This window comes from Odocoileus virginianus, chromosome 22, assembly GCF_023699985.2.
Source record: "Odocoileus virginianus isolate 20LAN1187 ecotype Illinois chromosome 22, Ovbor_1.2, whole genome shotgun sequence".
Lineage (NCBI taxonomy): Eukaryota > Metazoa > Chordata > Mammalia > Artiodactyla > Cervidae > Odocoileus > Odocoileus virginianus.
The window spans coordinates 23,121,312-23,136,921 of record NC_069695.1 but is presented as its reverse complement, the minus strand read 5'-3'; the positions used below and the strand labels follow the sequence as shown (position 1 = coordinate 23,136,921).

Genomic DNA, 15,610 nt, shown 5'->3' with positions numbered 1-15,610 from the left:
ACCTTTGCGTAATGCTGGTGGGAATATAAATTGGTGAAGCCACTATGTAAAACGGTACAGAGACTGCTCAAAAAAATAGAACTACCATACAGTCCAGCAATTCTACTTCTGGGTATTTTTGTGAAGAAAACAAAAGCACTATTTCAAAAAGATTCATGCACATCTGTGTTCACTGCGGTAGTATTTGCATCATCCAAGGTAAAAAGCAACCTAAGTGTCCATCAATAGAAGAATGGATAAAGAAGACATGGGAGATATACACAGGTATAAATACAATGGAATATTACTCGGGCATTTAAAAAAAACACGAAAATTTGCCTTTTGCGAACATAGATGGACAAACAGAGAACTATGTTAACCGAAATAAGTCAAACAAAGAAAGACAAATACTGTGTGATTTCACTTATATTTGAAATGTAAAAAGCAAAACAAATGAACAAACAGAAACAGTCATCCATACAGAGAACAAACAGGAGGTTGCCAGAGGAGGTGGGAGGAAGAGAGAAATAAGTGAGGGAGATAAAGAGGTACAAACTTTCAATTGCAAAATAAATGAACCACAGATATGAAATGTACAGTGTGGGAAATAAAGCTGATAATTATGTCCTTTGATTGATGGTAACAAAACACTGAGGTGATCATTTTGAAATGTATAGAAATATCAAATCACTATGTTTTATTACAGGAACTAACATAGTTTTGGTCAATTATACTTCAAAAACAAACCAACAAACAAACTCATAGGAAAAGGAACAAATTTATGGTTACCAGAGGTAGGGAGTGAGAGGATCAGGAATTGAATGAAGGCAGTCAAAAGGCACAAACCTGTAGTTGTAAGATAAATAAGTACTAAGGACATGATGTACAACATGATAAATATAATTAACACTTCTGTATGTTACAAAGGTTGTTAAGACAATAAACCCTAAGAATTCTGACCACAAGGAAAATAATTTTTTTTCTCTAATTTTGTATCTATATGAGATGATGGCTGTTCACTAAACTTTTTTGGTAATCATTTCATGAGGTCAAATCAGTCAAATAAGTTAAATCGCTATGATGTACACCTTAAACTATACAGTGCTGTATGCTCAGTAAAGCTGGGGGAAAATTACACATCTTTAGTTGATTCTGATACAAGTGGCCTATAGTTTGGCAAACACTGTTTAAATATGATTTGCAAGAATCTTTAGCGTTGTCCGAACAGAACTTTCTAAAGTGGTGGAAATAGTCTGTAACTGTGATGTTCAGAACAACAGACACTAGCCACATGTGGCCATTAAGGTCTTGAAATGCAATTAGTATACCTGAAGAACTGAATTTTTAATTTAACTTTAATTAATTTTAATTTAAATAGCCACAGCCAGCACTAGGGAATAGGAAAAGATTTCTAAGAGAAATGTGAGCCAAGCCACAGGTAGGAACACATATGAGAAAGGCAGGAAAGACAACTGATTGGCTTGTTTAAAACAGAGGTTTTCTATTTGATTATCATGAGGTCAGATTATAAATAGCCTTGAATAGAACTGAGGAAATTGGATTTCATGACACATACTGCTAGTTGTATAACTGAACCATTTCCTGATCTTTTTCCATATTAAAACGTGTGGGTTATTCATGGTTACCTCAGAGAGGAGACTTTTCCCCAAGATCTGGAGTGAATCTTCATTCTTCTACATCAGTCGTGGTATTTCTGTTTTCCTCATCAGTGACTAGCTGACACATGTCATTCAGTTGCTAAGTCGTGTCTGATGGTTTGTGACCCCAAGGACTGCAGCATGCCAGGCTTCCCTGTCCTTCACTATCTGCCAGAGTTTGCTCAAACTCATGTCCATTGAATCGGTGATGCCATCCAACCATCTCATCCTCCGTCGCCTCCTTCTCCTCTTGCCCTCAATCTTTCCCAGCATCGGGGTCTTTTGAGAATGGGATTCAGTGAGAATCCCATGAACAGTATGAAAAGCTTACCCATGTGTATGTGATAAATTCTAACCAATGGGATTTGGGACATCTTTGTATGTGGGTAAACTCTTTAGAAAGTTATTTAGCTTGAAGAAATAGAACCTTTTCCTGACTCCAGTCAGAACCTTGCGAGGCTTGAATGTGCTGCTGACACCTGAGTACAGTGAAAGGACAAGATGGAAAACAAACACCAAACAACTAGGTATAGCAGAAAATGATGGAAAGAACCTGAGTCCTTGACGATATCACTAAGAAGTGCTCCCCCCACCCTCTCCCCATATATTTTGGAGATATAAGGAATTAATTAGCTTAACATCTTTAGTTTTTTGTTCTCTTCCATGCATTAGAACAGAATACTAATATTTAGGGGAAATGCTAAGGAAGGCATCTGATCCAGGTTGAAGCTGATATGAAACAAAGTTCAAGGCTTACAAATGACAGGCATGAAAAACAGGTCAGAAGAGAAGACCAGAGTCAAGTAGACCAGCATGAAAGCCCTGAAAGTCAAAGTTGCCAAAAGATTTTGGAAATATTAGTGAAATATTATCATTTGTGAAATCATTCATGCATATAGGCAAGTACTTCAGGTAAAGTTGGAAAAGCAGTTCATTTTGTAAGGGTAGTAGGATTGTAAGTGATATATGTCTTTGCAGATTTTTTATACTGTTCTCATATGTTATTATTTCTACTTAAAATCTCCATGACAATTTAATTTGTTTAAATGCTGCATATTCAATACTTTTTTGAAAATGCAAACATTCCTGAAATGTGACTTCCCTATGTTAGCTGCAGCTGTAGGCATGAGAAGATTCTGAGGAACAGGAGAGCAAACCAGAAAGGCTGAAGGAGGAGCCAGGTGACCTCGGGAAGTCAAGTAAAACTCTGTTTTCCTCTTAGGATTGATCTCTGGCTCTAAAGTCCACAATTTCTGTTTTCAAACTGAAGAAAACTTTTTGGAAAAAAAGAAAGTCCTACAATTGATCTCAAACGCCAGTTTTCTGAGCTCTATTCTCATCTCTTGTGCTATGCTGTTGCTGCTGTTCGTTGCTAAGTTGTGTCTGACTCTGTGACTCCATGGACTAAGGCCCACCTGGCTCCTCTGTGCATGGGATTTCCCAGGCAAGAATACTGGAGGGGGTTGCCATTTCCTTTTCCAGGGCCTTGTGCTATGAGTTAAGTCTAAAAGGGAATAAAAGTCAATCTCTTCTCAAATTCTCTGAGCAAATGAGAAACCTTGGAAAATAATTATGCTTTATAACTTTGGTATAACTTTTGAGAAAAAAGTTTCTGCATAGATTTTCAGTGAATAAAGAAACTGATTTTGGAAATTGTAATGTGAATTAAAGATCTATATTAATATCAGGTAAGTATCAAGTACAGCTTACTATTATTTTTAACTTGCATTTCCAAATAACTGATAAAGTTAAGCATTTTTCATTTTTTGAACATTTGGAATTCTGCTTCTGTGAATGACCTAATCACAGCATTTTTAAACTGTTTTAAAATTATGCTTTAGAAAATATTTTTATTATCATTTTCTGAAGACTTTCTTATATATCAGATGGTAATTTTTTGTCTGCATATGCAATGATTTTTTTACAATCTAACAGATAATCACAATGGTGGGATCACTGACCTAGAGTCGGACATCCTGGAATGTGAAGTCAAGTGGGCCTTAGAAAGCATCACTACGAACAAAGCTAGTGGATGTGATGGAATTCCAGTTGAGCTATTTCAAATCCTGAAAGATGATGCTGTGAAAGTGCTGCACTCAATATGCCAGCACATTTGGAAAACTCAGCAGTGGCCAAAGGACTGGAAAAGGTCAGTTTTCATTCCAATCCCTAAGAAAGGCAATCCCAAAGAATGCTCAAACTACCACACAATTGCACTCATTGCACACGCTAGTAAAATAATGCTCAAAATTCTCCAAGCCAGGCTTCAGCAATACGCGAATCGTGAACTTCCAGATGTTCAAGCTGGTTTTAGAAAAGGCAGAGGAACCAGAGATCAAATTGCCAATGTCCACTGGATCATCGAAAAAGCAAGAGAGTTCCAGAAAAACATCTATTTCTGCTTTATTGACTAGGCCAAAGCCTTCGACTATGTGGATCACAATAAACTGTGGAAAATTCTGAAGGAGATGGGAATACCAGACCACCTGACCTGCCTCTTGAGAAACCTGTATGCAGGTCAGGAAGCAACAGTTAGAACTGGACATGGAACAACAGACTGGTTCCAAATAGGAAAAGGAGTACATCAAGGCTGTATATTGTCACCCTGCTTATTTAACTTATATGTAGAGTACATCATGAGAAACGCTGGGCTGGAAGAAGCACAAGCTGAAATCAAGATTTCCGGGAGAAATATCAATAACCTCAGATATGCAGATGACACCACCCTTATGGCAGAGAGTGAAGAGGAACTAAAGAGCCTCTTGATGAAAGTGAAAGAGGAGAGTGAAAAAGTTAACTTAAAGCTCAACATTCAGAAAACTAAGATCATGGCATCTAGTCCCATCACCTCATGGGAAATAGATGGGGAGACAGTGGAAACAGTGTCAGACTTCATTTTTGGGGGCTCCAAAATCACTGCGGATGGTGACTGCAGCCATGAAATTAAAAGACGCTTACTCCTTGGAAGGAAAGTTATGACCAACCTAGATAGCATATTAAAAAGCAGAGACATTACTTTGCCAACATAGGTCTGTCTAGTCAAGGCTATGGTTTTTCCAGTGGTCATGTATGGATGTGAGAGTTGGACTGTGAAGAAAGCTGAGTGCCAAAAAATTGATGCTTTTGAACTGTGGTATTGGAGAAGACTCTTGAGAGTCCCTTGGACTGCAAGGAGATCCAACCAGTCCATCCTAAAGGAGATCAGTCCTGGGTGTTCATTGGAAGGACTGATGCTGAAGCTGAAACTCCAGTACTTTGGCCACCTCATGCGAAGAGTTGACTCATTGGAAAAGACCCTGATGCTGGGAGGGATTGGGGGTAGGAGGAGAAGAGGGCAACAGAGGATGAGATGGCTGGATGGCATCACCGACTCAAAGGCATGAGTTTGAGTAAACTCCGGGAGTTGGTGATGGACAGGGAGGCCTGGAGTGCTGCGATTCATGGGGTTGCAGAGAGTCGGACATGACTGAGCAACTGGACTGAACTGAACTGAACATTTGTCTATGGTATTTACAGTTCTTTTTTTGCTTTACAAAAATGTTTTAAAATTATATAATCAGATATGCCTGGCATTTAGTATACAACTCTGGTTTCTTGTTTGGTGTAAATAAATATCCTCTGGTGAAGTGAATGGTTGTTTAACTGTGGAATATATATGTCACATATTATGCAGTCATTGAAACGAATAAACAAGAGCTATACCATCTGACTTATAGGTATATCTCGTGTTTCATTAAGTATTAAGAAAAAAGAAATTATATAATTATGATTATATATATATAATACAACAGTATAGATAAGATGTTGAAGATATACAATATATATATGTTTCCATGATCATGGAAAAAGTTTAACAAAATAAAGAACAGACTGGCCACACTGTGGAAGTGAAAAGGGAGGTTAAAGAGGTAATTTAGACTCCCTGAACCCAGATGACTCAGTGGTGAAGAATCTGCCTGCCAAATTCAGGAGACACAGGTTCGATCCCTGAGTCAGGAAGATCCCTTGGAGAAGGCAATGGCAACCCACTCCAGTACTCTTGCCTGGGAAATCCCATGGACAGAGGAGACTGGTGGCCTACAGTCCATGGGGTGGCTCAGACACAAATAAGCGATTATGCACACACAACAACGAATTTCTTAAATGATGTGACTAGTTTTTTAAAAAACCTATGACCCTATTATGTAAAATGATTTGTGTTGGTGAATATATATAAATATGCATGGAAATGTGTAAGAGAATGGTGACCAAAACATTAATGGTGTTTAAGATAGTTAGATTTCAAGAAGAAGCAAAGAAGAACGAGAAAAGAAACAAGAGGCAGAGAGAAAGAGAATGCAAAAGAAGAAAAAAAGAAAATATGATTTTAAACAATCAAATAAATTGAAATTCACCCTTTCCAAAAAAAAAAAAAAACAAACAGACTGGATGAGGAGGAGGACAGAACCCTCAAATGAAAAGGTTCTGCACCCTCTGATATGGGTAACAATTATGACAAAAATCTTACCATCCAGGAATACGCCAACAGAGGTATACACATAAATTTACTATAAGTAGTATCAATTTAGTCAGTTTTAAAATGCAGGAAGTAAATGAGACACTGTATCAATTACATTTTCTCATGATGACCTCCACAGGCAGTGGTGAGAATTTTAGACACACCTCCTTTCTAGAAGCTAAACTTGCACAATGATAAGTGTGAGGAGTGGTTCTCAGACCTGTGTGTCCATAAAAACCACCTGAGAAGATCGTTAAAACACACATGCCAGGTTCCCAGCCTAGAAACTCTTAATCCTGCAAGGACAAGTAATCCGCATGTAACAAGCACCCCAGGCGAATAAGGCAGGTGTCGCCAGATCACACTGAAAAACAATGAATTTAAGAAGGATGTCTGATCTCATTACAAACTGATCAACCAAAGAGTTCGAGGAGTGGGGTACACTAGAGAGAACAAAGAATTCTGAAGCCAGAAGATCTCCATGGCTGCTCTGATCTGATCCCTCTCACTCCCCCATTTGCCTCTGCTCTTCCGGCCACGGCCTCCCAGTTACCCCTCCGAGGATCTGAGCCCTGCCAAGAATGCTCTGCCTCCAAATTTCCAAGAGTTCCGTCCCTCCCAGCCTTCAGGTCCTCACTTAGATGTCACTTTTCAGTCACACCCTGGAGAGAATCTCAGCTCCCATCTCACTTTCTAAGTCCTCTTTCTGCTTCAGTTTTCCTCCCCAGAGCTTGTCACTACCTAAAAGACAACAAATTTTACAGGCTTATTTCTTTTGCTTATTGTTTGATTCCCATCAGGACAGGGATGTTTGTTAGTTTTCTTCACTGCCGCCCCTGAAGCACCTCAAACAGAGCCTGGATCGAGTTCAAGGAGATCGCACTTGGCCAAGATAAAACAAATAAAGCTCGAGATCAGTGATAGGAGGCAGATACCGGCAGGAAGTAGAGGGCTTGTTATTACACAGATCCCCGGGGCCCTTTGAGAGATTCTGATTCAGGATGTTCGGAATGGAGTCTGAACCTCTGAATTTCTAACAAGAATCCCAGTGATACTGATGCAGCCTGCAGAATCGTCAAGTGTCTCTGCTTGCTCTTTTGTGAAAGTCAACCAAGTCTAGTATGAGAAGAGCTACAGAATAAAAAGGCCGAACTTTATCATAACTACAATCATTTGCTGGAGGAGAAATTTGTTCCCCTAATCTCTACGTGGGCTTCCCTGGTGGCTCAGATGGTAAAGAATCTGGCTGCAATGCAGGAGACTCAGGTTCGACCCTTGGGTTGGGAATATCCCCTGCAGAGGAAATGGCAACCCACTCCAGTATTCTTGCCTGGAGAAGTCCATGGACAGAGGAGCTTGGTGGGCTATACAGTCCATGCGGTTGCAAAGAGTTGGATACAAGTGAATGACTAACACTTAACTTAATTTCTGTGTACCTAAGTTATCTACCCAAATAAATAAAATGATTCTGCAACAGGGATATTGTTACATAACAATATATCATGGATATTTGTGTGTGTGTGTGTGCCCAGTTGCTCAGTCATGTCTGATTCTTTACGACCCCATGGTCTGTAGCCTGCCAGTTTCCTCTGTCCATGAAATTTTCCAGGCAAGAATACTGGAGTGGGTTGCCATTTCCTACTCCAGGGGATCTTCCCAACCCAGGGATTGAACCCACGTCTCCTACACTGGCATGTGGATTCTTTACCACTGAGCCACCTGGGAACCTCATGGATGTTTAATACAACCCAATTTTTAGTAAAATATGATGTTCAGTTTGTTTCTAATTTTTTACTTCTATAAATAATGTTTAAGATGACATTTTTACTACACGCATTTGTCTAATTATTTCTAACAAATTCCTAGAAGGGAAGTTTCTGACTCAGAAGTTCGACCAGTGCTATGCATAAGAACTTTCTCCGATAAAGAAAAAGTTCCACATCATCACAGTCCAATATTGTAGCCACCCACCACATGCAACTAAAGAGCACTTGAAATGTGACTAGTGCAAATGAGAAACCAAATCTTTAGTTTTATATAATGTTAATTAATTTAAATTTAAATAGCCACACATAGTGATGGACTACCACATTGAACAGTATAGGTACAGACATTTAAAATCTTGACACATGATGCCAAATTGCTCTCCAGAAAAGTTGTAATTGTCATTTTATAGTGTATAACAGTAATCATTTCTTTATCCCATTGCCAATGCTAGATATAATTGATCGACTAAATCTTTATAACCTGAAAGTCGAAATATGTCTATATGGTTTTCATGTGCATTTCTTTATTAATAATGTTGAACAGAGTGCTTTCTTCTGTCATCCTAATAATCCAAATGCAAATATTTTCACCCATTTTGGGGGGCTTCTTTTCTTGTCTCTTGTTTGTTGGGTTTTGTGGGGTTTTTTTGCCACACTGGCCAGCATGCAGGATCTTAAGTTCCCTGACAAGGAATTGAACCTGTGCCCCCTGCAGTGGAAGTACGGAGTCCTAACCACTGAACCACCCATGTTAATTAATTGAGAAGTTGGAAATTATCTGGCTTCCAGATTTGTTTTCCTGGATCCACATGTTTTCTTTAAAAGGTATTGTGTGTGTTAGTTGCTCTGTCATGTCCAACTCTTTGTGACCCCATGGACTGTATCTCTCCAGTCTCCTCTGCCCATGGAATTCTCCAGGTAAGAACACTGAAGTGGATTGCCATTCCCTTCTCCAGAGGATCTTCCCGATCCAGGGATCAAACCTGGGTCTCTCGCACTGCAGGCAGATTCTTTACCATCTGAATTTACTGCCATCACTTAAATTCATATAAAAATATGAACTTCCAGTTCCACTTGAAAGAAATCAAATGATCTGGTTAACAGTGACATACAGGGCAAACATCAGTGCAGCCTTAGAAATCATGCCACCTTCAGTCTTTATTGCCCACCAGAACTCGGCATACCCTATTATTTCACAGGTGTCCTGCTTCACTCAGGCAAACTACCTGCTCCAAGGCACCTAAGTTTACAATTCCTGCTCTGAATCACATTCTGAGAGGTTAAAAGGTGAATGATAACAGCTAACTTTCATTTCATACTCAGCACGCAAAAATGATGTTATATTTCTGGATTATCTTACAACTAACATTTAACAAGAATAATATTATTCTAGGGATTAATTGACATTTACTACTCCCAACGGGAGTGGGTCAGTATTAGAAGTGTTGTTAAAATGCAGCAACAGGCCCCACCCCCACGATCTGGGTTGGACCCCAAGCATCTTCATCTAACCCCACGCTCCCAGCACAGCTCCACACTGGGATAGGGCTTCCTCAAAGACACGGACACTCCTGGATATGTAGTGATAATGTGTAATTATGACAACACAGTGTGAACTCATAACCCTTTTCTTCTAAAACATGCCCACATTTATTAGTTCATTTTACCTTCACAACAATTCTGTGCAGAAGGCGGATAATTAGAGCAGTCCTTTAATTGTTCATCCCATTTTACAGAAGAAAAGAAAGACACAAGAATTAAGAATCTCCTCTAAACACACAAGAAGTTCAAAGGGCCAAAGCAAGCAAGTTCCCTAACTCCTAACCTTGGTAGTATAGGCAAACACAGCAATCCAGCACACAACCCAAGCTTGTTTTCTGTTTTTATCATAAAAACAGCACCATGCCCAGGAACAGAGAAGACCATATGAGATATGGTTCACAGCAACAAACATTTATCCGGTACCGATTAAGCGTTAATCTATGTTAATCACACTTACAGTTTCTACTGTAGGGACTGTTGAAGACACACACTCATAAAGCACAGAGATAAACTGAAAATAAAATCTGAAACCACAGCCTTGAAAAGAGTGAATTCCCTATGTCAGAGGACAAAAGCAAAGGCACTGAAGGGGTGGCTGGTGGGGATAAACAGAGCCAGGCTGCAGAGAGGCGGCCCTGTGGGGACTTCACATCTGGACTTGGAGGAGCTGCTATCACCAGCCAGTCAAGAATGGGAGGCAAGGAGGAGTACACAATAGGAAGCCCTCCTGGAGCCCAGGAGCACAAAGAGCTGCTGTTATCCACGTTGGGTGTGTGTTTGCCAGAAATATCAGGGCTGCTGGAACTCCAGAACTAACAAGGGCATGCTTTTGTGTAGTCTAAATTACCTTGACTGTATAAGAACTCAAGTCAGAGGATATAACTTCATTACCCACTGGTAGCCAAAAAATAACATGATTAGTGATCAGGAAACTTTCTCTCTCTGATCTTTTCGGCCCCCCCATTTTAGGAAGCATTCCTAGCCAAAATCCACCAATTTGGATCACAGTAATGCTAATTAATAAAAATCAGTCCTTCGAAGGAAAAAAGAGAGGATTGCATTTTCACTTAAATGGGATTGACAAAGAACACTATCCATTTAACAGCCATATTTTTAAGAATAATGGATAAAATCCACCATCAATTGAGAATACAAGAAAGCTACAACTAATCTGAAAGAAATCATTGGAAGATTTGGTTCACTCATTAGTGTTCTAACTGACCTGTCCTATTGGCCTGTCTTATAGTCTTGTTCAGAATGGCTGAGGTGATGAAATTTCCACCTCTCCAAGCAGAAAACTGTAGCAATACAGTTGAAAAAAAAATTACCTCTCACCTCACAGAAAATCAAAGAAATGCAAATCAAAACAAATGGATACAATTTTACACTGATCAAATTAGTCACAATAACATAAATGTTTAAAATAAGTACACACAAATAAGTATACCTTCTGGAAAGTAATTTAGAGATTACAAGAAATCAGGAAATTTCCTAATTAAAAAAGAGCTAATATTTACATGTGTAAATGCTTTTTACATGTATTACTGCTTTTTTATCTTAACCTTACTAAGAGCTATTTCTACACCTACTTTACAGATTAGGAAGTTCTGAGAAAATAAATTACTTGCCCAATATTGCCCATAAGGGATGGAGCTATGTTTTGGACACAGAACCTTTAATTGTCTTAGACTCCAACTATTTAAAACTACACTGTATTACCTCTCTAGGGAAACAATTCTAAGTTTGTTTGTTTGTTCTAAAGAAGAAAGTCACATTCATAAGGGTAGCCATTATATTTTTAAAAAAACTGGAAAATCATGAAACAGAGAAAGAGCTAAGTAAATTATGATACAATAAACTAATTATAAACAGCAGAAAGTAAATTATAGAAAAATGTTTATAAAAAATCAGAGTAAACATGTGCAATATGATAAAACATTTGTAAAAATACATATTCACATGGTAAGGATGGGAAGGAAGCTGGACAAAACCAAAAACCATTCCATTTTAGAAGAATTTCATTTCTTTTGCTTTTGTTAGCTTTGTCAATAAAGATTACTCTCAGCACCCTTACAAATCTAACCTTCTAGTTCATATTCTTATCACCCCAATCAAACAACTCTTAAAACTTCACTGTAATGTACTTATATTACAGATATTCAAACTAAATATATCATATTCTTTGTTGTTGACTGAATCTTCAAAGTATGAGATCTCTTTCTTTAACAAGAATGATTTCTGTAACCGCCACTTACAGTGTACTTTTGAAACCCTTAACTGAGATGATATGTAGTGACTAACCTCACCTAACTCTTTTACTGTCATAACTTTGAAAGCACTCCTCGGCTCCCTGCACCCCTCTAGGAATTTGCAGTTGCAGGTGTCTTAGAGATTAGAAAAGTTTCCTACTAAGAACATGATCTCTAAGTGAATATTTATAAAGTCACTAAAATAGCTTGGCTATAACGATTATTCATATTCTAAATACTTTTGAGAATTGCTAATTAAATTAGGTAAAGTTCCTTTGCAGTAGGTCAATGAACTTTATTTCCACTTTACAAAGAAAAGTAAGAGTCTGGTAAGAGTAATTTCCCTAAAAAACAGCACTATGAGCTGTGAGGAAAATTCACTCTCCTTAGTCATACAAGGTGATACACAGAGGCCTATTCAGGGTTCGACCTTTATCAGTAGCATAAACAGACATTTTGTGGGAAAATAAAGTAGCTGTTCTCCAGATATCAATCTCATAAAAGCAGGAATGTTGTTTAAACATCTCAACTTCTTCTTTATGAATCTACCATTTAGGATTTTTTTTTTTTTTTTTTTTGGCCACTCCACTAATACTCACAGATTCAACTGGTTTATCCTTACCCAGTCTTAGGAAACCTACAGAACTACCATTTTACCAAAAATCACAGAATTTTGGAGTTAGAATGAGGCTCAGAAGCCACATGGTTCAATTCCTTTATTTAAGTGGGGGAGGAAACAAAAGCATTTCTTAGAAAGTTAGTTCATTTAGGTAGTTTATGGCAAATCCAAGCCTGAAACTAAGAGATATGACCAAATGTCTTAACCTTGGCCTTCATACTATTGAAATTTTTATACTATCTCGTGTCAGTGGGAGTATTCATATATCCTTTCAGTGTCTTCAGATATGTGCTGTGCTGGATAGAACAGCTATAGTTCTCATTCTCTACTTCATAAAGAGCTCTGAAATGGAAGAAAAATCAAAGATTATAAATAACAAAGTTTATAAAAACCAAAAGAAACTGGTGATGGAGATAACCATTTAATAGTTCTGCTTTGCACTGAATGCTTGTTCTAAGATTTTTAGCCTTCTAACTGATGAGTGCCTTAGGCCAAATGAAAGGGTCTAACATCATAAGTGAATATCAAATTAAGATTCATCACCACTGAGATGCAGTTCAGTCTTACATATCCAGTTCCTTTCATCCTCTATTTCCACAATGTAATTCCATTCTAACAGAAGGTTTATAGAAAGATATACAATGGAGAAGAGTGGTTGCATCTGGGTGGAGGGAGGACTACGGCATTAGGGGTATGGGTCTCTGAGACAGAGGGCATATTTTACACTGGTGTTTGAAATTTTCATCGTACGCATATAACTTTGCAATATTCACTAATTAAATCTTTCCCTTGAAACACATGCCTACATGCACGTAATTCTAATACTATTTTAATAAAACAATTATTTAAATTTTTCTCTATCTGAAGTTTTCAGTATTGCGATTTGTAAAACTACACAGAAATATTCCGAAAGGGGGAAAAAAAAAAACACAGTTCCAAAACTCAAAAGAGAATTCCAGGATTTAAAGTACCCCTCCCCCCCCCCCAAAAAAAAGATGTACAGAGGAAGGGAAGGTTTCTAAAAGGGGGCATTTCATTAAAAAAAAATTTTTTTTGCGGACAAACTCTTCCCCATCTTTAAATAGCTATATTTTTTAAAAATGAGATTTCAGTGGGATTTCCCACCTCCCGGGCGAGGTGGAGGGAGGACAAATTAAAACGTGGTTTCTGTCTTCTCCACCGGGGCCAGAGGGCCGCGGTGGTGGATAAGGACCTTGCATCAGTCACGCAACCGGAGGAAAGGAACCGATTGAGGAGGTGTTTCTCCGAGTTCCCGCCGCCCCCGCGGGCGAACCCGGCTCTGGACCCGACGTGGGCTCGGGCGGACTGATCCGCCCCATGAACTGCATCGGAACCGAACGTTCCTTTTGCCCCGGAGCCCGGAAGACGGACTGAGGAAATTGATGAACTTTAACAAACCGCCTCCGCATCCCTCGCCTCCCTCTCCATCCCCGGCCCTGCACACACCGCTCCGCGCCGTCCGCTGGCGTCAGGTCAGCTGTCAACACAACCCTTTGTGTCTCCGTCAGCACAAGAGGGGTCCCCAGCCCCTCACAGAGAAATTCAAACGATGGCCGGAGAACACGCGCGCGCGCGCCCGTGACCGAGTGACATTTCGTGCCGAGCCGCCCGGGCACCCCGGGCAAACGCCCGGCCATCGCCGGACGTCCCAACTTTCCCCCCGGGGCTCGGCTCTCTCCATCCTCGCGCGTCACCTCCGCGCCTCCCTACCTGCCGCCCCCCACCCGGAGCCCGGGAGAACCCCCTCGGCGGCCCGCGGACTCCAGGAGACGCTCCCGAGGGGCGCTCGCCGCCTCCCGCAGCCCCTCGGCTCGGGCTCCCTCTCTCCCGCCACAAAGGCGGCGGTGACAGGCCTCTGGCCTTGGGGCGCGAACCGCACGGGTTGGGTCTCCTCGTGAGGCTGGGGGCTCGCACAGGCGCCCGGCCTCGCCGCACAAACGCAGAGGCGCTCACGCCCCGCGCTCCGCCCGGCTAGCCCTCCGGAAAAAGTCAGCCGCGCGCCGGCCCGCGCAGGCAGGGTGTGCACAGCCCGCCAAAGGGCAGCGCCTGCGGGGCAGCGGCGCGCGCTCACGCCCGTCGGGCCACCTCTCATCACCCCCGCCCCCGCGCCCCGCCGCCTCCCCGCGCCCCGAGTTCCCGCAGCCGCTCACCTGGCCCTGGCAGCGCGCGAGGACCGGGGGTGGCCCTCGCCTGGGTCGGGGCTCGTCTCCCCACCCCCAGCCGGGTGGCGGCGCCGCGCTCCGCTCGCTCGGCCGAGCTCCTCCGAGGAGCTAGCGCCGCCGCTGGCTGGCGTCTGTGTGTGCCGGGCAAGCCGGCCGCGCGCCCAGGTCCCCGGGGCGGAGCGAGGCGGCGGCCGCCGCGGCCGGAGGCGGATTCCTCAGGTGCGGCCCCTCCCGCTTTCCCCGGACCTCGGCGGCGGCGGGGACCCCCGGCCCCCCCCCTCCGCCCCGCCTCTCGACCGACCGCCCTTCCAGGCGCCCCCCTCCCTGACCCTGGCGGAGGGCAGTGGGGACTGGGCGCGCGGCCCCCCGCCCCGGGTGTATGCCCTCGCCCCGGGGGCTCGCGCCTCCATTCCCAAACTCGTATGGCTCCCGGGGGGGGGACGTGTGTGGCCACTGCGGGGACGTGTATGTCCACTGCGGGGAGCGAGGGGTCTTCTCGGGAGGAGGACTGTCCCCCACAAACGCCCCCGGGGCGGCTGACGGGCTCAGCCGAGAAAAATTATTTTCTCCCCGATTCCACCTTCATTCACAGAGTGCTTTCGCCTCGCTGCGGGATTGCTTTCTCTGTCCGCTGGACGGCGGCGAAAGGGCCCTAAGCGTGAGCTCGAAGTGGGCGATCGGGGGTCGAAACCCTTCGGCCTTTTGCTTGAAGTGGGGCTGGGGGGTGGGGCGGGGACGGGACGCGCACAAAACCCAAGTGACACCAGCCCCCTCCGCCCGGAGCTCCGGCCGGATCTTCCTGGACACCTCCCAAACAAGCACGCTGCCTCCGGCCTGCTCGCCCCGGGACCCGAGCCTTCCCGGGCCGCCAGGGCTGCTCCGACCGACCGCGGGGCCTCGACGGGGCGGCGGGGGCAGAGCTTCTGCAGAGATGCTTGGGCCCCGTGGTGACAGATGTGGCTCCATTCTTCACAGCTGGTGGGTTTTGTGATTAGAGCTGGAGCTCATTTATTTTTAAAACGATCATTGTGGCCAGAGATGGGCGATCAGACGCCTTTGCTGGATGGCCCACACTGGAAGAAGCCGCTCCAGGCTGGATGTGATGGGAGAATCTAG

At 42.7% G+C, this 15,610-nt stretch overlaps 2 protein-coding genes across 6 annotated transcripts in view; one reads left to right on the top strand and one right to left on the bottom strand.

Moving 5' to 3' along the window:
• The window catches only part of GREB1L (GREB1 like retinoic acid receptor coactivator), a 246,567-nt gene extending 231,974 nt beyond the window's left edge, over positions 1-14,593 (bottom strand). For all 5 annotated transcript variants that reach the window (XM_070452719.1, XM_070452722.1, XM_070452723.1 and 2 more), the window contains exon 1: positions 14,483-14,593. The gene's annotated coding sequence lies outside the window, so the exon portion shown is untranslated. The remainder of the gene's footprint in view (positions 1-14,482) is intronic.
• Positions 13,715-15,034, top strand: LOC139030417 (basic salivary proline-rich protein 1-like). Its single transcript, XM_070453026.1, has 2 exons — positions 13,715-14,226; positions 14,308-15,034. The coding sequence occupies exons 1-2, from the start codon at positions 13,715-13,717 to the stop codon at positions 15,032-15,034; spliced, it is 1,239 nt and encodes a 412-aa protein (XP_070309127.1).
• The last annotated feature ends 576 nt before the right edge of the window (positions 15,035-15,610 follow it).

Bases quoted from the DNA above. Each gene is read 5' to 3' on its own strand.
- LOC139030417 (XM_070453026.1), top strand. From the start codon at position 13,715: ATGAACTTTAACAAACCGCCTCCGCATCCCTCGCCTCCCTCTCCATCC. The intron at 14,227-14,307 runs GTGAGGCTGGGG...CCGCCCGGCTAG, and splicing joins CGCACGGGTTGGGTCTCCTC to CCCTCCGGAAAAAGTCAGCC.